Genomic DNA, 25,541 nt, shown 5'->3' on the forward strand with positions numbered 1-25,541 from the left:
ATGGCGGCCGTGGCCGCCTCCTCCGCGCTGAAGCGGCTGGATCTGCGCGACCCCGCGGCGCTTTTCGAGACCCATGGAGCGGAGGAGATCCGCGGGCTGGAGCGCCAGGTTCGGGCCGAGATCGAGCACAAGAAGGAGGAGCTGCGGCAGATGGTGGGCGAGCGGTACCGCGACCTGATCGAGGCGGCCGACACCATCGGGCAGATGCGCCGCTGCGCCGAGGGGCTGGTGGACGCCGTCAAGGCTACCGACCAGTACTGCGCCCGCCTCCGCCACGCCGGCTCGGCCGCGCCCCACCCGGCGCAGGACCCGCAGGTCAGTCCCCCCACGTAGGTCGGTCCTTGCGCCCCATCCCTGCCACCGCGCAGGTCAGTCCGCGCCCCGCCCCCGCGGGACCAGCAGGTCAGTCCCGGTCCCCCCAGGTCCTCCCCACGCTCCCGTAGGCCGCGCGGACCCCCTGGCAGTCCCCGCCTGCCAACTTTCCGACCCCCGCGGGCCCGTCCCAGTCCGTCGGTCTCCGACCCGCGAATCCTCACCTTCCCGGGAGGAGCCCGCGTCTCTCCCTTCCGACTCCCCTCCTCAGGGGACAGTGCCGGCGGTCCTTTCGCGGGCTGCTGATCCGTTCTGGAGAAGTCTTCCAGCTGTTTCTTCAGGAGACTTCCCCGACTTCCGCGCCCCAGTTCCCTCACCTCACTCTGGGTTCCCTGGGCTCCTTTCACTTATAGCGGAAAACGCCAGGGGTCTCTGTCTAGACAGCTCAACTCTTCCCTGTATAACATTTCCTGACATTGTTTTTCTTAGGACAGATTTCTCCTTTGTGTTAACACCTTCCCCCAAGTCATTTGTTCCTCATCCCAGCCTTGCCCCAGATCCCACCCCAGGAATAACTTCCACAATCCCAAACAGCTGTTCCACCCTTTGGGAGTTGTTGGAAGGTGGTACTGGCCTTCAAGCCCTTACCTTTTAGTAGCTGAACTAAGGCTCTTCTAATTCAGGTTCTCCTGCGTTCTTCTCCCCGAATGCTATTGATTAGACGCGAGGTGGAAAGATGAGGCAATAAACGCATCCTGATATTGGAGCAGCATCTTGTGTGCCCAAAGAATGTTGACCCAGGGAGGAACAAAGTAAAGTGGCATGAGGGTGAAAAGGTAAACAGGGAAGTTGTTCTTTACAACCTGGGAGAAGAATTTACTGGGACATGGAAGAAGAAATTGCACAAGTACAATCTAGCTCCAGTTTGGAACTTTTTCATGCTACTTGGGTTTTAGAAAAATCCAGGTCAGTAGCCTGGGCTGACACAAGAGAACTATAGAAAGTTGGAAATATGTCACAAACGTTTGAAATGAGTGACCCCATCCCTTCCAAAGCTGAGCATTTAGTACATGTCCACCCTTAGGTGGCCAGCCTTCACTGTAACTTGAGTCATGCTTCCGGGCTTATTAAAAAGGCAACTTGTACTATGCCTGATTTTAGAAATTACTGATTTTCATAATAGTTATATCTGACTTATTCTCAGTCAAACCCATAAAAACTTGAGTGCCTTCTCTGTTCAAGTAAAAAAGAAATACAAGTCCCCCAATTCCTGCTCTAAAGGAGCTTACAATCTAGTTAAGGAAATAAATCCATGGAAAGTTGACCATAAAAAGGTAAATAATTTAGAATAACAGTAGGAAAGATTTATGATAATTGGTGATTAATTCCCAAAATAATTATATACATTTACCCCAAGCGTAGGCTTTGGGTTCTTCTTAGTAAGGAGAGGACTTACAGACAGATGAGATTTGGAATATGGGTGTCTTAGTCCATTTGTGCTACTATAACAAAATACCTGAGGTTGCATAATTTATAAAGAACCGAAATTTACTTTTGCACAGTTCTGGGGTCGAGGAAGTCCAGGATCAAGGCACTGGTGTTTGATGTCTGCTGAGGGCCTTCTTGCCGTTCCTCATGTGGTAGAAGGTGGAAGAACATGAAAGAGCCCCAGCTAGTTCCCTCCAGCCCTTTTATAAGGCACTAATCCATTAGTGAGGGGATGTTTGAGGGAAGAGAATCCTAAGAGGGTGGGCTGAGATGAGTAGAGGCCCAAAGACTGAACCAGATGAAGATTTGGTACAGGGTTGGTGAAGAGGAACAGTCAGCAAAGAAGTCCATGGTGCCCTCGAGGAAGCAGGAGGAACAGTAGGAAGGCTGAACATCAGAAAAGGAAGGAGAAAGCTCGCACAGTTGGTAGTCTGCAGAGCTCGCTGCCATTGAGACTTCAAGAGAACCGCTGATGGCCAGATGGTGAGATGAGAGTTTGCCTCTCCACAGGACCCAGCAAAGGTGCACGCACGCATAGGAAAAACCGTGAGCTCATACAGCACTCCAGCAACTATACTGCACGGGAATTTGATGCCTTGCTGAGTGGCATTGAGTCCCGCTTAATGAAAGCTTTGTATTCTAAAATGCCCCCCAATTTTTCCCCAAGCCTGCAGAAAACTGACCTTGCTTTTGTGTGCTCTTCTGACTTAGTTCTGTGCCCTTCCCTGCAGCCACAGCAGCCATCCCAGCAGAATTTCTACAGCATGGCTGCCCAGATCAAGCTACTATTAGAAATTCCTGAGAAGATCTGGAGCTCTATGGAAGCCTCTCAGTATCTGCACGCCACACAGCTCTACCTGCTCTGCTGCCACCTTCACAGCCTGCTCCAGCTGGATTCTTCTAGTTCCCGATCTAGCCCTGTCCTCTCCCGGTTTCCTATACTCATCCGGCAGGTGGCAGCAGCCAGCCACTTCCGGTAAGTGGATCCGGCATAAAGCCCTCTGGTGATGGTCAAGCTTCACCACTACAGTTCTATGGAGTCTGTCTTCTTTCCTGATGTACCAAGGCTCTTCACCCCAGATGTTAAAAATTCCCTGTTGCCCTTTGTTATCGTTTTTCTAGGTCAGCTATTCTACATGAGAGCAAGATGTTGCTCAAATGCCAGGCTGTGTCTGACCAAGCTGTCGCCGAGGCATTGTGCTCTATAATACTCTTAGAAGAGAGTTCTCCTCGCCAAGCCCTCACAGACTTCCTCCTGGCCAGAAAGGCAACTATTCAGAAACTTCTCAACCAGCCACACCATGGTGGGTGCGGCTTCTCTCCAACATTTGGTCCTTAAGCGTGGGATAGAGAAGGGTGAGCTGAGGGAGACTGCAGCCTTCAGAGCGTTCTCTGTCTTTAACTGTACGAAAGGAAATTGTAAAGGAGAAACAGAGGATGGTTTCTTCTCGTAGGTGCTGGTGCCAAGGATCAGATTTGCTCGTTGGTGGAGTTGCTGGCTGCCACGCTGAACCAAGCTCATGCCCTTTTCTACACTTTACCAGAAGGTGCGCTGCCTGATCCGTCTCTGCCGTGTGGCTTGCTCTTCTCTACTCTGGAGACTGTCACAGGCCAGCATCCTACCGGTGAGCTTTTTAGCTAACTTTTTTTTTTTTTTTTAATGTGGCAGTGGATCCCTGTGGGGCTAGAATGGATGCTGAGAGCTCACTTAGGAGGCTGCCACCGTGATCCAGGTGTCAGATGCTGGGGACTTGGGTTAGACGGGAGCAGTCGAGATGGGGGTCAGCAGACAGCTTGGACATCTGTGTAGGAGGAGAGGATTGGTGATGTATGGCTGTAGAAGGTGAGGGAAGGGAGGTGTCCAGATTAACTAGAACAGGAGCTGGTTTGAAGGTGCCAATGATGGGCTGACTTTGAACTTGTTGCATTGGAGATGCCTGGGACTTTGAAGTGGGGCTGTAGCATGGGCAGGTGCCTGTGACCCACCACAGAGCAGTAGGATGTCTGATTGGGGACATAACCTGTGGTGCTTCTGCATGGGGCTGTTATTTGAAGCCATGGGAATGGATGACATCATCAGTAAGAAAAGATGCCAGAGACTGTGCCTTATGGAATTCCAGAAGTCCGGGGTCAAATGGGGGTGTCAGCAAAATCAACTAAGGAGATGCAGCTGAAGATGGAAATGAAACAAGTTGAGTATGGTGATAGCCAAGTGGCCATTTCCAGAGAAAGAGAGACGTGCATCACAGAGCCGCCGCTTGGCTTACTTTATCTTCCAACTAAGCACCACCTCCTTATGCTTTGGTTTCTCTCTAGGCGCTTACATTTAACACTTTACCCTCTCATGAAGGCTGGGCATTGGGTGGTTTGTCATGGCACTGGAAAACAGTGCAGCAGTACCTTGGAGAGGCCCTGTGTTTCACAGTCCAGAGGGTGCCTTGTGGTGCAGTGATGGTGCCTCCCAGAGCGGCAGAGCACGGGCCTGTGCCCTTGTCGACAGGTCACCCCTGAAGAGCTACGAATGACTTACTAATCAGGATGAGTGGTCATTGATTCTTTCCTTAGATCTTCAAGGGAGGGAGGAGGATGGTGAGGAAAGGGAAACCGTTAACTTTTACTTTTTTTGACAATGTAAGTTCTACTTTCAAAGTCCCAGGGACTACACAGCACTCATTTCTTCTTTCTACTCTTTTGACCCTCATTTTTTCCTTTTGACCTTTGTTCGCCATTCTTCTCAACCAGTAGGATGACCACAGTTGTGGGGAAGCTGCCCCGCTCCCTGATGGGGGGCCCTGGACATATTCTGTACTTCCTTGTCCCCCCTATTCCCGGAGCCCAGTTCGACCTTTCTAAAGAAAAACTAGATGATTTTTGGAAATTCCTTCTAGGTTCACATTTTAATGTGCTGTTCAAAAGGTGGCCTCGATTGCTTCTCACTGGCCTTCTCTTTAGGAAAGGGCATGGGGGTCCTGCAGGGGGAGATGAAACTCTGCAGCTGGTTCAAACACCTGCCGGCATCCGTCGTCGGGTTCCAGCCAGTGCTGCGCACCCTCGCGCATCCCATCAGCCAGGAGTACCTGCAAGACACGCTGCAGAAGTGGATCCACATGTAAGTAGGCAGACAGTGCTTCCCTAAGGCTGGCAGTAACCACCTGTGCAGCCTCGCGTGGGACGGTAGGAGGGTCGGTGAAGCATCAATGGGAAGCCTGATCCCACAGATGACGTGCTGTGTGTCCGCCACTCTCCCTGAGGCCCATTGTCGCCTTCGTGGCCATTCAGCACCCACCGTGGGAGAGCCAGGAAGGAATTTGTCTTTGAGAAGATTGTGTGGAAGGTTTTTAGTTCTCTTTATGTAAAAGTTCTGCAACTCCTAAGGTTTTATTTAATGCATTGGTTTTTGAAGCCATTCCTGGGGGCTCTAGACTTCCTCATATTCTCAGGGAAGCAAGGGTGGGCCTGCTAAGAGGGCAACAGACTGCACACCCCAACCCAGCCAGAAATGCTCTGAAATACACACACACACACACACACACACACACACACACACACTAATATATTGGGACTCAGGTCAAAGGTTTGCAAATGGAATCCTGCCGTTTTTCTTAATAAAGATGAAAACTATGCACGTAATGGAGCCCAAGGGAAATGATTTTGTGGCAGGTGTAATGAAGACATTAAAAACGGGATCACCAATCTGCTGATGTATGTGAAGAGCGTGAAAGGTCTCGCAGGGATCCGGGATGCCATGTGGGAGTTACTTACCAACGAGTCCACCAATCACAGCTGGGATGTGATATGTCAGCGCCTTCTGGAGAAGCCACTTTTGTTCTGGGAGGATATGATGCAGCAACTCTTCCTTGACCGGTTACAGGTGAGGTAGAAAGTCACAAGGTCCACCTGTTTCACAGCCAATCCTAGTGTAGTATTTTGACTGTCTGGGGAGACTCCTGTCACTTCTTTCCCTGCTTACTAACAGACATCCAGCATCTGGAGCTGAAAGACGCCAAGCTCCGTCAGTTGGTCGGGAACATGGCCGTGTCCATTAGTAATTGCTTCTTTGTGCTTTGCCAACACCATGTCATCTCTCTGAATGTGGTGGAGAACATTCTGAATGCTCAGATAAATTGCCATTTGGTAATTTTGAGATTTCCTTAAAGGAATTGTGATTAGAACTCTCTCTCATTCTTTTAGACCCTGACAAAAGAAGGCTTTGAGTCCATCTCCAGCAGCTCCAAAGAGCTCCTGGTTTCAGCTCTGCAGGAACTTGAAAGCAGCACCAGCAGCTCCACCTCAAATAAGCACCTCCACTTTGAGCATAACTTGTCTCTCTTCCTCTGGTCTGAGAGTCCTAACGACCTGCCTGCTGATGCTGCCTGGGTCAGCGTGGCAAACCGGCATCAGTTGGCCTACAGTGGCCTCTCCATGAAAGCTCAAGCTGTCAGCCCTTGCGTCCAGAACTTCTGCTCTGCCCTGGATTCAAAACTGAAGGTTCACCTGGATGACCTCCTGGCTTACCTTCCCTCTGATGACTTGTCACTGCCCAAGGACATTTCCCCCACACAGGCCAAGCGTTCTGCCTTTGACAGATACGCAGATGCGGGGACTGTGCAGGAAGTGCTGCGGGCTCACTCGGTGGCATGCATCCAGCACATCACAGACTGCATCCGGGCAGAGCTGCGGAGCATTGAAGAAGTTGTGCAAGGGCAGCAGGACGCCCTCGACAGTGTCAAGCTGCGCGCAGTCCTTTTCATGGCCAGACTCTGCCAGTCCCTGGGAGAGCTGTGCCCTCACCTGAAGCAGTGTATCTTAGGAAAATCAGGCAGCTCTGAGAAACCAGCAAGGGAGTCTAGGGCTCTGAGGAAACAGGGAAAGGGGAAAACTCAGGAAATCATTCCGACGCAGGCCAAGTGGCAGGAAGTTAAAGAAGTACTCCTCCAGCAGAGTGTCGTGGGCTACCGGGTCTGGAGCTCAGTGGTCCTGAAAGTGAGTGACATAACTTCTTCTTACGCCCATTTTATCTCATTTTTAGCATATTCGGTCTCACCAACCTCAATGAGGCCCTTCAATAATAAGGAAATAATAGTTCTTATTTCATACACTTTTACTTTGTTTCTGCCAGAGAATTCAAATGTAAAAACCTTAACATTCATTTTTAGCCTAGATTTTGGAAACAGAAAACCTGTATTTTTTCCTTCCATCAGATGAGAATGAAAGATTTTCTGCTGTGACAAAGGTCTGCATTTCCCATTCTGCAGCCTGAATGCCATAAGATGGCATTTGACATTTGTAGGTTAGTTAGCAACAAAGTCCTCATTGCTGGCATCGATAATTAGGCACAAGAAGAGTGATGTTTGTCACTCAAACCACTGCACACATGACCTGAGCAGCATGAGCTGTTCTCAGTATGGTGCTAATAATTTTGAACATACTCTACAAAGGATCTGAATGGCTTATATGGAAAATGTTTGCCTTTTATTACCAGGTTTTGATTCATGGATTCACCCAGTCATTACTTTTAGATGATGCTGGCTCAGTCCTGGCCACAGCCACCAGCTGGGATGAACTAGAAATCCAGGAGGAAACAGAGTCCGGCAGCAGTGTCACATCCAAGATCCGACTCCCTATACAGGTGAGTAAGTCCCACTGTTGCAGGGACCATGGGCTGAAAAAGGGAAAAAACTGTTCTGTCGAAAAGAAAAAGATTTTAGAAAATCATTCAACATACAACTTCTGAGTAATAGCCGAAAGTCATACTTATAACTTCCTACTATGGGAGCATAGCGGATGTAGCACCAAGTAAATAGCAGACTATTTGAGAAAAAGTTAGTGGTTCTTTCCTTTTGTAGCATGGGCTCTGTTAATCAGAACCACACATTCTAAAGTGAAAACAGCAGCATAAAACACAGTGCCACCTGCCAGGTCAACATCAGACCACAGAGGGGTGACAGCAAATTGCACTTCACAAGGGGCTTTGTATCTGTTACGTGGTCTGCCAGGAAGAAGGCTTAATCGGAGAGGTCAAGGTCCTGGCCTATAGGCCTCGTGAGGGTAAATGGAGCCACTTTTACTGCGCGGCATTTAATTGGTCCGAGTTGGCAACAAGACTTTCACTTGTTCTTTTAGCCGTCCTGGTATGTGCAGTCCTTCCTGTTCAGCTTATGCCAGGAAATTAATCGGGTTGGAGGCCATGCCCTGCCAAAGGTGACGCTGCAGGAGATGCTGAAAAGCTGTATGGTTCAAGTGGTAGCTGCCTATGAGAAACTTTCAGAAGAGAAACAGATTAAGGTAGGTGCTTGAATGTTTTCCCATTAAAAACAGACAAATAAAAACCTTAGCTTTTTCTTGTGTTTGGGCAGTTCATATCAAGGATTCAAACTGTGAAGGATCACCCAGCCCAGGCATCAGGTCCAATAAAAATGTTCTCTTATTAGGAGTGGCTCCCAGCTCTATGCGTTTAATAACACCCACTCTCAGGGGTCAAGCAGGTCTTTGCTAAGAGACCGTTCAGTGCAAATGGAAAGGATGAGAGCTTCAAAGTAACAAAAGGCCCGGTTTCCAAGTCCACTGCTGCCACTTGCGCACTGTGGGCTTTGGGCAAGTCATTAACCTCTCAGTTTCCTCAGGATCAAATGTGATCACATAAACTGCTCAGCCGGCTTCCTCACTTGTAACTGGAGCCCCCACCCCCAGCTCAGGTGATTGTGAGGGGTTAGACCAGTTGCAGAGCACAGCCTGTGGTGCACAGAGGTGCTCATTTCAGGGGAGTTCTCGTCTCCCAGCCCTCCACTTCCTCTCGCCTTCTGTGAGGCATCTGCCCTTGGTGTATATTCCCGTTTCATTAGTAACACTTCTAAGAAGGGACCAATCCTGACTTTGGAAAGAATTCAGTTAAGTCTTCGCTCATGAGCTTCCTCCAAATACCTGTCCTTCATAGGTTGTGCCATAGGTAGCTTTTTTCCCCTATAAAATGACCATTTATAGCACCTGAGGCCTTTTTTTAAAGGGCTGGGTCTCTTTCTTGCTGTTAGGTTTAGTTTTGTTTAAAACTAAGTGTCAGGCTGGGTGCAGTGGCTGACACCTGTAATCCCAGCACACTGGGAGGCCAAGAAGGGAGGATCACTTATGGCCAGGACTCTGAAACCAGCCTGGACAACGTGATGAGACCCTGTCTCTACAACAAATAAAAAAATTAGCTGGGTCTGATGGCATGCACTTGTAGTCCCAGCTACTCAGGAGCCCAGGAGTTTGAGGTTGCAGTGGGCTATGATCGCACCACTGCACGCCAGCCTGGGTGATAGAGCCAGACCCTACCTAAAGAAAAACAAACAAAAAAATAAAGACCAAGTGTCTAACATAACCTGTTTGTTGTGGTTGTGAGCTTTAAGCTGGCCACGTGAGTATAAAAAGCATCTGCTTCTGAAATAGCAAGCTGTAACTCAACCAAAACATGAAGCCGTCTTATTTTGCTCATGTAACAAATCATCTCTCTTCATGGTGGGGACCGGGATTCACCTGCAGAAGGAAGGTGCGTTTCCAGTAACCCAGAACCGGGCACTGCAGCTGCTTTATGATCTGCGTTATCTCAGCATCGTTCTGACAACCAAGGCTGAAGAGGGGAAGAGCAGCCGAAGCAAACCGGACTCCAGGTGTAGTATCCTCTCCACTGTGCTGTTACAAGACAGTCTCTTCCAAACGCAAAGAGCCTCCTTGCTGGGAAGCCACCGGAGAGAAGCATCAGCCTCCTATAGCACATTCCTTGTGTTTGTTTTAAATAGTAAGTGCTCATGTTACCGGCAAGTTAAATAATGGCCACCTGCTGGATAAACTCCGTGGTCAAGTGCAGTAGGTGGACCCTCATTCCTCTCTGAGTCAGCCTAACAGCTGTTGAGGAGGATCATTTGAGCCCTTACTGCTCTCCCTAAAACCAGAACATGGGGAAGGAGTGGACTTCACTTAGACACCACGTCAGGTTGAAACTCTTTGAGGATTACTTAAGCACAATCATCAGTGACAAATGTCCTAAGCCAGCAGCTAAGTAGAGTAAAATCCAACTCCAGGATTTCTGTGGCATTATAATACTGTAAGGTTGTTTTTGATCCTTAAAAAATGCGGAGAATAATGATCCTAATCCTTTTCTCAGAATCGAGAAAGTGACTGACCACCTGGAAGCACTCATTGATCCATTTGACCTGGATGTTTTCACGCCACACCTCAACAGCAACCTCAATCGTCTGGTGCAGCGAACTTCTGTGAGTCTAGTCTCAAACGTGCTCCGTGTGACTCCGGGGCCACAGGCTCAAATTACAGAATTAACCTGCTCCTGCACTTAACTCTCCAGGACGCAGCCTTGGGAGGGGGGTAAGACACAAATAGCTGTGTGTAGTTATAAGGGCTGAAAGAGGATTAGATAAAATCTCATATGCTGAGGCAAACATGATCTGACCCCTTAAGTTGTAGATAAGGATTATTAAGGTTTTATCCAAGCCTCAGAAAGAAAAATAAAAGAACTATGTGACTATGAGATTCTGACCTGCAGGGCAATAATAAAAAGTAATTTTGATGCATTAATGCGCTCAAAAGAACATTGCCCAAAACGATGGTTAGAAATAGTGATTGATTACGAACAGAGAAGTGACCTTCCCTGACCTGGACAATGAAACCCAGCGTTTTATTGTGTTGCATTTCTTGTCTGTCAGGTTCTATTTGGATTGGTCACTGGTACGGAGAATCAGTTCAGCCCCCGGAGCAGTACATTCAACTCCCAAGAACCCCATAACATACTGCCACTGGCATCGAGTCAGATCAGGTAAATCAGCGGCCCCCAACCTTTCTGGCACCTGGGACTGGTTTCATGGAAGAGTTTTTCCATGGGTTGGGGTGCGGGTGGGGGGGCCGAGTGAGCAACGGGGAGGGAGGCTACAGCTGGCTGCTCACCTCCTGCTGTGCACCCAGATTCCTAAGTTTCATGTAAGACAGTTTTCCCAGAGGGGCAGGAAGGGGCATGCATGGCCCAGTTCCTAACAGGCCACGGACTAGGGATTGGGGACCACAGAAGAAAATGATTCTAAGAGGCTTTCACTGGGCCCTGAAGCTGCCTGTTTGTGCTACTGAAATTCTTTCCTCTCATCTTGAGGTTTGGACTTCTCCCGCTGAGCATGACGAGCGCTCGCAGGGTGAAATCAGCCAGCAGAAGCGTCGAAACAAAAGCCCAGGTTAGTGCCAACAGCAAGAGGTCCACCCCTTGATCCTGTGTCCATCTCCCACCCAGCTACCCAATGAGCTCCTTTTTAAATGACTGATAAAGAACTGAGTGACAAAATGCACTAATGCTGCTTTTAATGGCGGCGCAATAGAGAAGTACAAGGTCTTACTAGCTCGAGCTAATAGAAGTGTTAAAAGTAGCCCATTGACACTACCAAGTAGCTTCATGATAGAAATATTTCTCAGGCTGCCCCGGCTGTAGAAAATATACAGGACAGGGTGGAGATTCTCCCTCGTATTTAGTAGGGTAAAAGTTAACTGCCAACCTGGCACTATGATTGTACTTATTTGGAAAAAATCTGTTTTGTTCTGGTGATGGTTTCACCTTCCATGTCTTTTAGTTGGGTGGATGGTAGATAAAAGAAAATTTGCTTCCTCAGGTTTTATGTTTTCTTGTTAATACACGTTTTGTTTCAGTAGGGTGCCATCCGTTAAGCCTGCAGGAGTCCTTCTGGGTATTTCTGAATTGTGCTGTGTACACGTGTTTGAGAGCTCAAACAGCTTGTCTTCTTACAGCATTCACTTGTTGTTTGCTTATTGTTAGACAAAACATGAGCAGTGTATCCTTTCTATATTCCCTGATACCAAAGCCATGAAGATCCACAGTCCTCATTAAATATCTTCTTTTAAAATTTGGGAGATGGTAGTAAAACAAAGAAAAAGCTCTTGCAAAAACCACTCACTCCCCAAGCATGGGCCTGTGCTGTAACTTCCCCCAGAACACGCGTTTCCACTTCAAGTGACTGGCCTTCCAATCCTACCCAGAGCAGAGGGACAGAACATGAAAAGGAGGTGCATGTGTTTACCCTTTTCCTAGGACAGTCATTTTCAAATTCTAGTTCTGTCACATAATAAAATCTCATGCTGTTCCCCATGTCCTCTTCAAATCTTGAAAAACAAAGTCATCTGACTAGAGCTATCCATGCTTCTCAGACCTGCTTGTGTGCCGTGTGGACTGCGAGTGGCGTGGTGTGGAGGGTGAGCAGGCAGGAGGGCTCGGGGAGACTCTAAGGCACTTTCCTCTACATCCAATGGCAGGTTGTCCCCCCGGCACTCTCCAGAGCAGGTGACCCGATGCTTCCTGGCTCCTTTTTCAGACAGCTCGTCAGTGAGGAAGACGACACGTCTGCACCTTCATTATTCAAACTTGGCTGGCTCTCTAGTATGACTAAGTAACATGAGAACATATCCCTCTCTCTAAATAAATACTACTGCATTGTTTCTTCTAAAGGTGCCTCTGCTCATTTGTTTCAAAGCCACACCAGTCTATCCAGTTCCAATGATGGAATGTGGCCCCTAGTTACTGTTAGGGGTTACTTTAAGCATAAACTTAATCCTTGTCCAATAGTTTCACAATACTTGTTGCTTTAAACATCAGTTCAGGTAGCTTACACTTTATCAGCATTCATCAATGCCTTAATTATTGACACTACAAGGTGGAGTTATCAGACATCAGGTAAGCTGCTGATTTAACAAGTTTGTGAGTAAGACAAAAAGTCATTACGTATTTCTTCGCTTTCAGAGCTGTGCAGTGTTTCCTACTAAAGTCTTAGGTCCAGACTCTGGACGAATATCAATACAGAAGTTATCTGAGTATGTAGGAGTCTAAAAGACATTCTCCCTGGAAATACAAATATATAACAAAGAGTAGAGACCATTACTAGGAAGGGTGCTTCTCTCTCACAGTCTAAATTGGATCTGATTGTTCTCCCGTTACAAAGGAGAGTACGTTCAATAGAACATCTACATACTAAGAGGTAGTCTGGCAGTTAATTTCAGTGCAAGACTGAATCAAGATTTCTGTATTTTGGAAAAAAAAACTTTTGTTTTTTCATGGAAACTAGATACTCTTTACTAGTTTATTGAATTAAAAAAATTGAAGATCCCGCATTTTTAAAAGGCCCTTTTACATAAAGTAGAATTTCTAATTGACAGATTTGGAAATCAGTCTGAATTGGACATACTATGGATTCAACACACAGATGAGATTTCCTCATACCACTACCTTGACATGGATTTGACACCCTCCCTCAGAAGAATCCTATAAAAAATTGCTTCAAAGCCCCTTTGAAATTGCAATAGTGCAGCAAAACCACAAGTAAACAATTGCCTGTTAACCTGTTATTTCAAATATAAACCAAAAAGCCAACAGGCATTTTTGTGTGTGTGTGCAATTTTTTTTAAAACGAATCGCAAGTTGAAATATCCAATCTGCACAGCGCTGTCCCTTCACAGAAGGCAAGAAACTGCCGGCACATCATGTCGGAGGCCGTCCTCGGTGCTGTAGGCTGTGGAAGTGGGCCTCCTTCAGGGTCTGGTTGATGTGGAAGTAAGGGCCTTGGCACAGTGCAGACTGCTCGGGCATGGGCTGAGGGGTGTTAGGGCTGGATCCAGCAATGGTCTGGCTTAAGCTGCCTTCTGGCCCACTGGCCCTGTCTGGGCTGTTGATGCTGCTGCTGCTGCTGCTGCTGCTGCTACTGCTGCTGCCACCACTGTCACTGCCTGAAGACTGGAAGGAAACAGAAAAAACAGGGTCACGATCAGGCTGTTTTGTTTCTTAAGTGCTTCATTATGGTTTAATGTACAATACCCTTAAGTGTATTTTTCCAATTCAGCTTGAAGATGAAGACATTTACTGAGCTTTACAGTTTACAAAGTCTATTCACCTAAGACATTTCAATCTATCCTCACAGCTACCCTGTCAGGTCGAGTGGGATTTACTATCTCCACTATATATCCCTAGGTGGATAGGTCCAGATTCAAGCACAGAGCTTGAATCCTTTCAACTACATCTTAATTCCTTCACACATCTTCTGTACCTACTTTTACCATTCATTTCAATAATTTCTAATCAAAGGAGGAAGTTTTCAGCCTCCAAGGGAAAGTGTCAGTCATTGGTACAGGGCATAATAAAGGTGTCCCCATAACAAATAAGATGGCTTCTAGGCACAAGTGAAGATAAAAACTAAAAACCTATCCCAATTTTGTGATCATCATCTCATCATAGACACAAAAAGGTATTCTATAACTGCAAGACGGGACATATACCCTGAAAGGACTTTAATATACCTCTTATAAGTTATCTTATGCTGGCATTTTTGCATCTCAATGTGCACATGTGTATCACTGAGTATGCCCAATTTTTTCTTTAATGTAACTACCATGACTTGGAGTTTAAGTCACCTTTGAGAAGCTACTCAGAGATCCCCGATGAGAATCACTTGCAGAAATTCCTGCCTTCCAACACTAGGATTCTCAAAAGGGAAGATCATGTCAAGGATTAATTTCAGAATTATAGTATGTTGCAATCTTAATACTGCATTTCTAATAAATGACAACCCTGATTACTCGATGAGCAGTACTTTTTTCTATTTACAACTTAACACAGTACCATACTGGAAATCGATACATGAGAAAGTTAAAATCCTAGTAATTCATCATCTGGTGTGTAATTTTTTTTAACTTAGTCCTTTGATACATCCAAATTTATGTTCCCTTAGATAAAAACATTGGTTTTGAAATGTCTGCTTACAACTATGTAAAGTCTGCACATAAGAAAAAAAGACTGGAAAGAAACAGACCACAGTAGTTGTATTAGAATGGAAGGATTATAGTTGCTTATTTTTTTCTGCCCTTTACTATAACTTTTTTTTTTTTTTTTTTTTTTAAGAGGTGGGGTCTCACTACGTTGCCAAGGCTGGTCTCACACTCCTGGGCTCGAGTGATTCCTCCCGCCTCAGCCTCCCCAGTAGCTGGGATTACAGGCACATGCCACACCACCTGGCTTTACTATAACTTTTTAGCAAAGTGGTTATTATGTATTTTCACTGTAAAAATAATTGCATAAATAAAATGTTGTTTCCAGATATATACTTTTAAAGTGATTTTTAAAATCCTAGTTCTGTCCTTTTTTGACCAAAAGTTACATCTAACAATATACGTGATAACTTGGTCTGAAACAGTGAAAAAAGCAATGTTCATGAAGCAGCCATCATTAATAAGACTGAAACCAAAACTTGTCATGGTCCAGAGGTCACTTGGAGCTATGGTCACATACCCCCCATTGCCCATATGTAGTAAGAGACAACATATCTTTCTACAGCTTTAAAAAAAAAACCAAACTCATGAATGGATATAATGGGCTGAATGAAGTCAGATGGCAGGTTTTGCTGCAGCAGCAATTAAATTTACTGAAAGGCTTAAGAGGTCAAAGCCAATTCAAAGACAAAAGCTTTCTTCTACAAAGGCCTCTCCTAACCTAGTATAACAACCTAGAACAGCCGCGTACACCTCATGAGGTCATGAATATAGAACAAGTAGATCACTACACTGGATAAGAAACCCACCGCGCAGAACGCTTTGTTTCCTCTTAGTCTGTTTTCTTTATTGCTTTTCATTACAGGTACTGTCTGAAAATTAAGGCAAGAACTAGAATCAGTTTCTAGTAAGTCAAATTTTCATCTCAAGTGATATCTATTTTACACTATAATAGCAAGGGTGACTATTCACATAAAAAGTATAAGTTCTTTAAAATAAACAAGTTAGGAAAGACTTCTATACAGTAACTTTTTAAAAAAGGATAAATATACTTACAATTTCTAGTTCATTTTTAAAATGTTGTAATAAACCTTATAAAGACATATATAAAAACATTTAGTGTAACCTTGTTTACAATGGCTAAAATTGGAAACAACCTAAACATCTAACAATAGGGAATTGGTTAAATTTTAATATATCTGTTGTATACATATATATGATAAAATTCTATTCAGCCATTAACAATAATGAGAAGTACATATACTAAGATAGAAGTCTTTAACATATTTTTACATCGTTTTCAAGTTCATACTGAACAGTATGCATTGTATATCATCTAATTTTTAAAATGTTTTTCTTTATGTATATGTATACATACACCAAAAATAGTCCAGAATGATATATATGGCAAAACATTTAGAATTTGGATCTTCTATTTTATTTTTAATATCTGTATTTTCTAAAGCTTCTACAAAAAATATTTTTGAGGAAAAAAAAGGATCATAAATAAATGAACTAAAGAATGCTACTACAAAACAGAGTAAGGTCTTCACTTCTAACTTCAAGACGGAAATTGAAAAAAAAAGTATTGATACTGCCAATAAGATTTTTGGAAGATTTTAGTTTCACCTCCCTTAACTACATAAGAATTTATAAAGCTGCTTCATTATACTCACTTGCATCAAGCAGGCCAATGATACTTTTAAACTAACAAAAGACAGGCCATATAGAATCCAGATGAATGCACCTTATGTGTTATTTTAATACAAATAAAGTGCTCCATAACTATTACTGTCATCAAAGGTAAGAACAATACATCTGTTTCAAAGATGCTCTGGTTCCAATATTTTCTGCCAGTTCAGAACAGTCCTCTATCAGGGCGGCTTAGGGAGTATCTCACAATCTGTGAGATGGACCAGGATTTTTCAAATTGACGGTGAAACCCATTGGTGGGTAGCAATGGGCATAAGAAAACGGTGCAACATGGTTAAGGAAAATTGTTCTGTGAAGCTTCTTGTCAATTACTCACAAATATATCTGCTATACACTGGGTCACAAAATAAAACATTTCTATGGGAAAGGGTCAAAAAAGTTTGAAAGCTACTAAAATCGATCTTAACACTGTTGGCCATCAGAGTGATCTGTTTCATGGGATAAAGGAACTTTTAACCCTAAAGGCCGAAAACTCAAGTGTAAGTCTCCATCAGTGCCTTAAGATATATACAGAAGAAAAATAATTTTTGTCTCCTAAAATAAAAAAAGTAAAATAGGAAAAAAAAATTTTTAATTTCTCCCACTTAGTGAAGCTTTTTTATCTCTGATTGCTTGGGTTGGTGGGGGGGGATCACTACTTCATGGTGTGTGGTTTTGAGAATTGAAACTGCTATCCTAGTATAGACATGTTTACCTTGTTATACTTGTTCTTGAAAAGACAGCAGATTCTTTTACCAAAAGAGAAACAAGAGTCAAAAGACTTTGGTACTGAGAAGGACCACCAAATAAGAATGCTATTCCCATAATCCTGATTCCTTACAAAGACTCCTCATCAAACAATTTATCTAAATCAACAGTTACAAAGCTCATTTTCTTTTCTCTGAATTTCCCATTTAGGCTCAGTGTTGACATCTAACCAGGCTATTTTCATGACAAAGTTGTATTATCAACCAAAAGAAAATAAATAAGGCCATGATCTGTGAAATAAAAACCCCTTGCAAATCCACAAACACAAGATAAAATTAAGTTTATGAAGACTCTGGCCAAGAATCTCTCTAAACAACATACAAAGGCAACTCATAAGAGTCCTGTTTTAAAGATCTGTATGAAAAGCGAGGATTCTAGGTTAGACAATTGTAAAATCTACCATTATATCCTTGTAACTGCAGACGTCTGGAACTGTCATGATATGTCTATTTTGGAATTACCCATGGACTTTTTAAAAAAGTGTACATGCCAGAGCCCCACCTCAGGACCACCCTTAGCAAACAACAGGGCACAGGTTGTTCTCAAATCCAATCACTGTGCAAACCAATGTTTGTGTGCCTACTATGTACAAGGAGGCATTTCGCTAGGGCTGCTTAATCACTCAATAATTTTTTTTGTTTGCTTTTTGTTTTAGAGACAGGGTCTCACTCTGTTGCCTGGGCTAGAGTGTAGTGGCCTCCTCATAGCTCACTGCAACCTCAAACTCTTGGGCTCAAACAATCCTCCTGCCTCAGCCTCCTGAGTAGCTGGGACGACAGGCACACGCCACCACGCCCTGCTAATTTTTCTATTTGTGTAGAGATGGGGTCTCACTGTTTCTCAAGCTGGTTTCAGACTCCTGGTCTCACGCAATCCTCCCACCTCAGCCTCCTAAAGCGGTAGGGTTACAGGCGTGAGCCACTGCGCCTGGCCAATGATTTAAAATCTCTCTGAGAATTTAAACAAACTCCTCACAAATGAGAGTATAAGTTACAAGAATTCTAAGATTATTTAGGTGTTTCAGAAAAGACACAGGAAATGGTTTCTCTTACATAATTGAGTTAGTTTCAAGGAAACTTACCTCATTGGCCCTATCTTAGAATTAAAAGATAACATTTTCATTAATAATGTTATTAATATTTTATTATATAAATCATTAATAACATAACTCATTAATAATGAAGTGTTTTATTTTCCCTTTTATATACGATTGTCCAAAAGCAGCTAAACTTGATTTTTTTTGTGCTACAAACATAATGATCTATTTCAGTAGTGAAAATTTAACTATTCAGCACTGAACTTTCCATTTTAAAAGGCTTCGCCCTGCCTTTTGCTTCTCCAGCTCTCCCCTCTCTCGCGCATCCTTGTTACTTGTTCACACCACTGCTGGGGAAACACAGCACGGCACAAGCACAGACTGTGGAAATGTTCGCTAAGCAAGGCTGAAACTAGTGGTGAAGACACCCCATTAGGTGATGTACCAGTCAGTTCGGAAAGAAATTACCTGTAATGACCTTAAATTATAAGAAAGACAATCCAGTCCATCCTTCAGACTAGTGATTACAGAGTGGTTCCACAACTGAACTAAGAACAAGTAAGAACAAGATACATGACCCAGAGGCTAACTAACAAGACATTGTTTTCCTCCCTCATACTGATGCATAGATTTTAGAAAAAGAGTGAAGGTCATTTTCTACAAACAACTAAAACAAAACAAAAAACTAACAGAATACTAATATTTAAAATGAGAGATCGGAAATGTCTAATTTTTAAATAAAGATGACAATTTCTATTCCTGTTTTCATGCATCAAAACTGTAGAAATAGCAAAAAAAAGGTTAATACAAAGAGATAGACCTACTATGCCTTTGAAATAATGTGAACATTCTATGGCAGGATTTACAGGCACAAGTAAAGAAGTATTGATGCCGATATCATGAAAGCAATCTCTGCACACTCTTTCAATGAATAGTCTTATAATTCAAAAGAATGGAAACACTATTACTGTTACACAGTTTTATGAGTAGATGTTCACGATAGCCTCTAATATTAGATTTTTCTTTCATCCTTGAGATTCTCCAATTATCACATTAAATAAAAGCTCAACTACTTTTCTGCTAATCATTAGAAAAAGTAAAAAAGCAAATAGGAAGATTTTTTAAGGGAGGAAAAAAATGCCACAGAAACTAAAGTCTCCACACAAAAGGATTCATATCTGTACTTGTTCCTTAATTGTTCCTGAATCCCTGTTACCTACGTGAGAGCTCTGACTTTTCCCCGGGGCGGGGGGTACTTAGGATTGCTGGTAAAGAAAGCCTAGATATAGGTCAAATCCTATCACCAGGAACTAATTGAAGTACAAATTATTGTTGGTGTGTAAGAATTCTTCTGTGACTTATACACTAGAGTTTAGTAATCTGTGTCACTGAGGTGTTTGTATTAGTGCGGCAACTGTTAAAGGTCAACATCTTTACATGTGTAATTTAACAGCAGCATTGCTTTAAGGCTGGCTCCCTCTCCCCACCATAGAGCAGCCTTCCAACTGCACAGAAAGCTTCTCAGTGTGCATACTGAAACACTCTTTCAGGGACCAAAAATTACAAAAAACTTCGAGAGTGCTCCCTCTCCTCAACTCCCCTCCTCCTACCCATCGAAGGAACTCTTTTTAGAACACAATGAAAAGTAAAAACACTTAAAAATGGGATTTGCAGGCCGGGCTTGATGGCTCACGCCTATAATCCTAGCACTCTGGGATGCCAAGGCGGGAGGATCCTTTGAGTTCAGGAGTTTGAGACCAGCCTGAGCAAGAGTCAGCCTCCCATCTCTACTAAAAAATAGAAAAAAAATTAGAAGGGCAACTAAAAACAGAAAAAACTAGCTGGGCGTGGTGGCACACACCTGTAGTCTCAGCTACTTGGGAGGCTGAGGCAGGAGGATCGCTTGAGCCCATGAGTTTGAGGTTGCTGTGAGCTAGGCTGACACCACGGCACTCTAGCCCGGGTAACACAGAGAGACTCTGTCTCTTAAAAAAAAAAAAGGGGGTGGGGGGTAGGATTTGCATACACATGCATTATATATTCTGCATTCTTAAAGTTTCTCTTAAAAGACATTTAAATTGAAACACCAAAACATGTTTACCTTAAGGACAATTCATGGTTTATACACTATCAGAAAGTAAGCTGGTTTCTGAAATGTAAAACCAGGAGTTCAAAGATGGGCTTGGTCCATGAAACTTCTAATAAATATAAATTGTGTGTATGTGTATATGAATATGTACAGACGGATACTGTTTTGCTGGGGGGAGGGTACACAGCATCCTCAAAGGGGCAATGACTCAAAAAAACAAAGGTTGAAACCACTGCAATCAAGTAAGAACACTTTCATTTACTCCTTGAATAAATTTCTTTTAATTATATGGCAAAAACTGGGTTATTTAGCTTAAGCAGTGAAAACAACAGAGACTATGCGACCACACTTCCTACCTCTGTGTCCCAGGAATCCTGAAAGACAGGGTTTCTACTACTTCTTTTGGTCTGGGGGGGAAGATGGTTGTCTTCTTCATTGCCATTCCTTCTCCTTTTCCTGAAATTAAATCATGAGGAGGAAAAAAAAAATTCAACAAGTGATCTTGTAGACACTCAAACTGCAAACATGACAATATAAATTTACCCTTTTTCCTGAGAAAACATAATTTACCGTATGATATCCTAACAGATTAAAAATTGGAAGTACACTATCACTGGGCACTAAGAGTAAAAATATAAGATAGCAGCAGTAAGGTCAAGCTTAAATTAGTAAAACTCATTTCTATAAAGAAGTCTGACAATTTTAAATGTCTGTTGGGAATAAAATAAGAACAGGAATAGGTTAACGACTGAGCTTTCAAACTCTACCTAATTAAGGTTTTCTTCTTTCTACATTCCCTGAAATTACAATTTCAAGCTACCCTAATTTTACTCTCTTCCATGTGACATTTAAGAGTGGCTGCCTTTCACTATTTGCCCTGAAAATCCTTATAAAAGTGTCTCTTGGTCATGTCAACCTGATTATTCTGGCTATACTAGCTAGTATTATGATATAACAGTTACTTCACTAGATTGTTACTGTGAGATTATAGCACAAGTTGCTTAAAACTTCAGGTTTAAAGAAAAATTGCACATCTTTCTTAGGGAAGCATTCTCAGATATACAAGACAGACAAAATGTATATGCACTCTTATGTAAGAATTATGTGCTGTCAAAGGGATTTCTAAACCCCAGTTAGAATACAGAAATAAATTAAAGGAGGTATAATTTTAGGTCAAATTGCCTGGAACTGTACCACCTAATATGGAAACCACTAGCCACATGTGGTTACTTTAAAATTAACTAAAATTCACAATCCAGTTCCTAGGTCATACTAGCCCCATTTCCAGAGCTCAGTGACCACCTGTAGCTAGCGGTTGCTGCGCTAACCAGTGCAGATATAGGACATTCCCATTACTGCAGAAAGCTCTCCTGGACAGCACTGGCTAAAGGTCCATATGTATAGGCATCAGCATCTATTGTAACGAATATTCTTAAAGGTTCAAATTTCTGTAGTTAAGAGGCAAAAGGCTAGTGAGAGGAAAAAACAGCTTTTGGAAAGTATTTCACTCTGGAAGATATAGTATCTTCTTTACAATTGCATACTTTCTTTGTGAGTAGGCTGGCTTATTGGAGCAGGTCTTTAATCCTAAAGGCTTCTTGAGTTGAAGTCTGGATATTGAACAATCTTTCAATTATCACCCCGAGGCTCAATTCCCTGTACTCTGCAACATTCTGGATATGTCAAACTTTATTAATGAGTATGGATTCCAGTCTAGGTTTGGAATGATAAATAATGAGTATGTGGTTCTGATAAAGCTTTAGCCAACCTGCAGTGGGCTATACCATTTACCTCATTCTAAGACTCAGTTTTTAATGTAAAGTCACCATTTCTGCTCCCTAATTTTCTCCCAGCATATCAGATCTTACCTGCACATTACTTTGAAGAACTTGGATGTTAAAAACTAGATGGATACCAGGTTTTAATAACCATTAAATGGATGTGCTGTTATTATAAATTCAAACCAAGATTGCACAACTCTTCGTGGTGGATAAATGTGAGAACCAAGAAACTGCTACTTTCACCATACATGATCAGACAATTTGTGTGGGAGTGTGCTGCAGTGGCAAAGTGGGCAGCCAGTTGACACCCAGAGAGAAACTCTGAACAGCAGTGTGCTGGTCCCCAAACTCTCCTTTTATCAGTGTGCCAACAGCTGACCGTGCTCTGGGCTGCTGACTCACTCTAACCAAACTTAGGAGCCTGACCAAAATTTGCCGTTTCCTCATTTGTAACGAGGGATATATCTTTCCAGTGACACGAATATGAATGGCAAGGAGGCTGCAAGGCAGAAAGAGGGTAAGAACAATGAGAGTGAGAAAGTCACATGAAATATCCCTGCTTCATAATTAGCTGATTTCTCAAGGTATCATAATTATCTCTTTGGCCTTTTGGTGGCTCTCGCCTTTGGATGATATTGGATTCTTCATTCTCCTTTTCCTAAGCTCTTAGCAGATTCCATCCTTGAAACATTCTTCTTTAAACAATATTGGCAATAATTGGCAAGATTACTGCTTCAAGCTCATCTCTATCAGTACAATCAGTCAGATTATAGCTTTTGGAGTTAATGCCATAGACCAGGTTGTAATTTGAGCAGGCACCATATAATTGACGATACTCTCCCCTAGTCACCTCGGTACAGATGATAGTTTAGCATGTGTTACTTCTAAGGATGTTTGATTTCATCACTCTTCATCATTTCATTTCTCTCCAAACTTCCTGTCGTCTCCTAGAGGCTTAGCATAGAAATAATCTTAAGAGTATGGAGATTAGTGGTTTTCAAACTTTTTAAAAAAGGCAACAGAACTCTTTCTTCTTACAAGAGGAAAAACCCTCAATACGTAAGAGATAAATAATCTGTTAAAGTGGGGACTCTCTCGCCACACACCCACCTCTCTATGGTCATCCGGTCTACTGTGGAAGAGTTTGAAAAACCACCATCTTAGACCAACCCTGCATCTTAAAATTGAGAAAACAAATCCAGAGAAGTGAACTGACTTGGAGACAGTAAGATAGCTGGAGCTGGCTGAGCTGGTCCATTATACTCCATGAAACACAGGATGAGGAGAAAAGTAGGCAAGAAAAGCCTGTCTAAATCAAATGACTTCCTTTAGAGTTAAAGAAGTTACCAACACAAACATGTTGAGATTATCTGTATCTAGATAAAAGGAATCTAATGCTGGTATAAAAACATTCAAGGCCGGGCACAGTGGCTCACGCCTGTAATCCTGGCACTCTGGGAGGCCCAGGTGGGCAGATCATTTGGGTTCAGGAGTTCGAGGCCACCCTGAGCAAGAGCGAGACCCCATCTCTACTAAAAATAGAAAGAAAGTAGCTGGACAACTAAAAATATATAGAAAAAATTAGCGGGGCATGGTGGCGCATGCCTGTAGTCTCAGGTACTCAGGAGGCTGAGGCAGTAGGATCACTTGGGCCCAGGAGTTTGAGGTTGCTGTGAGCTAGGCTGACGCCACGGCACTCTAGCTCGGACAACAGAGTGAGACTCTGTCTCAAAAAACAAAACAAAACAACACAAAAAAACATTCAGATTACTTGTGTACAGTACTGGATAAAAGGAACTATTTCTGTAGAAAATATTTAGACTTTTCCAGATATGTAAGACAACCCAAGAGGATACCAGAAGTATAAACTGACTTTGGGAAGGAAAAAATGGCAGGAAAGGCTTGTTCCTAATTCCGATGGCATGTCTGTAATTGGGCCCCTAAGTTCAAATTGAGTCCACTCTTCTTTTCTATACAAGTAGAGGCTTTATGCCCCACTTGCTACATGACCCAAATCAATCCAATGCAGCAGTTTGGAGAATCCTAGGTTTTCACTATGGGACCAAATAACCGCAGAATGCTTTTGAGAACCTCAGTCCCGTGAAACAACTGTTTCATAGAAGGGTCCTTGTGAAAAGACTGTCGGTTACATTCAGAGACAGTGAAAACTTGGAAAGATGCAGCATAATCTACCAAGGCAATCCTATGATACATCTTATTCGTTTAAGCTGAGATCACTATGGAATAAAGGAAAGAGCAGTGAACCTGATTAAGATCCAGGTAAATCAAATGATCTCTGTAAATCTGTTTCCTCATCAGAAAAATGAAAGTTTGGTGATCTACAGATTTTTCACTTCAAGCTCCATGATGAGGTATTTTCTAATTTGAAATAAAGTTCATCCTCTTCTTTCCGGTGCAACCCATCCTAACTATCCCTTCTCCACCTCCTTGCGGGGAGGGGGGCAGGAAGAAATCCCAGATTGGTCCGGACTCAACTCAATACATGTCAACCATAAAGCCCCTAAATTAGGACCCAGGTCCTTAGGCCAGGCTCAACCGGGAAGGTAGCAAGCGCATCGACATATAATCCTACCTCCCACCTTCCGAGTCAAACGGTTTCGCATCTAAACAGTTTAGAATCCTACCTGTTCTTAATGCTACAGCCCAGAGAGGATCCACAACCCACCTTGCTCATCTGCCTCCTGTGTTCACAACTGTCCACGGCACAAGTTCCTCAGTATAACCTAATCCTTCCCTGCTGCGGGGTTAAGACCAACCCTTCTTTCCGACCTTGGAGAGGCGGCAACTTCCCGCCCGAGCCCTCACAGAAGCCTTAGGGGGCTCCCTCCCCAAGATCAGACATTGCTCCCATCCCCCCCACCCTCCTAAATTTAGGACAGTGAAGCTTTAGGGCCACCGTCTCTCTTCCGGAACCAACCACACTTCATTCCAAACAGGAAAAGATAGAAGCGAAGAGAAATAAAAAAAAGATGGAGGGGCGGGAGACCCGGACCCTAGAGTCACCCCTCCAGCCACCTACAGGGACCAGGTACCGATCACTCCCGTATCCCTCTCCCCTCCTGCCCCGGACCGCAGAGCACCCCAGATGGAAACCCGCAGGGTCCACGCTCGCTCCGACCCCCGCTTCGCGCGCCCCCTCGGCTCCGTGCCCTAGACCCTCAGACGAGAGGCTAGAAAGGAAGGGGTCCCTTCTCGCTCACCTGGGGCGGAGGCGCTCGCTCATGGTAGCTGACGGAGAGGAGCGACGCGGCGCCGCTCCGCGAGAAGAGGGAATAGAGGGGGCTGCGTTCCGGCGGCCGCCACGCCCACCCCCTGGGGCCTTGGCTCTAGCCGACGCTCTGGTGGACGCTGCCGGCGGTGAGTACCCCACGGTCGGAGCCGTACCACCGCTACTTCCGGCGTCCCCTCCGCGCCCCCCCATGTCGCAGCCGCCGGGGGACCGCCCTCTCGCGACTGCGCAGTGGAGCGAGCCCGGCCGCGCCGACCGGTAACCCCGCCCACGGGAAGAGGCGGGCTGGGAGGGGGTGGCCCGGGATTTCGCCTGTTCACAGCCAAA

General features: G+C 44.0%; 2 protein-coding genes across 3 annotated transcripts; one reads left to right on the forward strand and one right to left on the reverse strand.

Moving 5' to 3' along the window:
- On the forward strand, window positions 1-12,291 carry COG1 (component of oligomeric golgi complex 1). The gene is made up of 14 exons (XM_012662366.1): window positions 1-315; window positions 2,532-2,776; window positions 2,923-3,104; window positions 3,255-3,425; window positions 4,753-4,909; window positions 5,461-5,671; window positions 5,992-6,783; window positions 7,283-7,429; window positions 7,924-8,085; window positions 9,319-9,446; window positions 9,941-10,049; window positions 10,497-10,606; window positions 10,934-11,012; window positions 12,100-12,291. Exons 1-14 carry the CDS (start codon window positions 1-3, stop codon window positions 12,235-12,237), a joined length of 2,946 nt encoding a protein of 981 aa, XP_012517820.1. The 3' UTR covers window positions 12,238-12,291.
- On the reverse strand, window positions 11,108-25,488 carry FAM104A (family with sequence similarity 104, member A). 2 transcript variants are annotated; one of them, XM_012662367.1, is made up of 4 exons: window positions 25,186-25,488; window positions 20,540-20,639; window positions 15,408-15,470; window positions 11,108-13,570 (listed from the first exon to the last, which is right to left on the reverse strand). In XM_012662367.1, the coding sequence occupies exons 1-4, from the start codon at window positions 25,404-25,406 to the stop codon at window positions 13,319-13,321; spliced, it is 636 nt and encodes a 211-aa protein (XP_012517821.1). In that variant the 5' UTR covers window positions 25,407-25,488; the 3' UTR covers window positions 11,108-13,318. The 2 variants fall into 2 exon arrangements, with proteins under 2 accessions (XP_012517821.1, XP_012517822.1); XM_012662368.1 differs by lacking the exon at window positions 15,408-15,470.
- Window positions 25,489-25,541: the final 53 nt, after the last annotated feature.

This window comes from Propithecus coquereli, unplaced genomic scaffold (assembly GCF_000956105.1).
Source record: "Propithecus coquereli isolate 6110/MARCELLA unplaced genomic scaffold, Pcoq_1.0 Scaffold76, whole genome shotgun sequence".
Lineage (NCBI taxonomy): Eukaryota > Metazoa > Chordata > Mammalia > Primates > Indriidae > Propithecus > Propithecus coquereli.

Coding starts and splice junctions, on each gene's coding strand:
- FAM104A (XM_012662367.1), bottom strand. CDS start 25,406: ATGGGGGGGCGCGGAGGGGACGCCGGAAGTAGCGGTGGTACGGCTCCG. Junction 20,640..25,185: donor AGCGAGCGCCTCCGCCCCAG/GTGAGCGAGAAG, acceptor ATTTAATTTCAG/GAAAAGGAGAAGGAATGGCA. Junction 13,571..15,407: donor GAAACAAAGCGTTCTGCGCG/GTGGGTTTCTTA, acceptor GTTTCCTTCCAG/TCTTCAGGCAGTGACAGTGG.
- COG1 (XM_012662366.1), top strand. CDS start 1: ATGGCGGCCGTGGCCGCCTCCTCCGCGCTGAAGCGGCTGGATCTGCGC. Junction 7,430..7,923: donor AGATCCGACTCCCTATACAG/GTGAGTAAGTCC, acceptor TTGTTCTTTTAG/CCGTCCTGGTATGTGCAGTC. Junction 11,013..12,099: donor GCGTCGAAACAAAAGCCCAG/GTTAGTGCCAAC, acceptor ATCCAATGGCAG/GTTGTCCCCCCGGCACTCTC.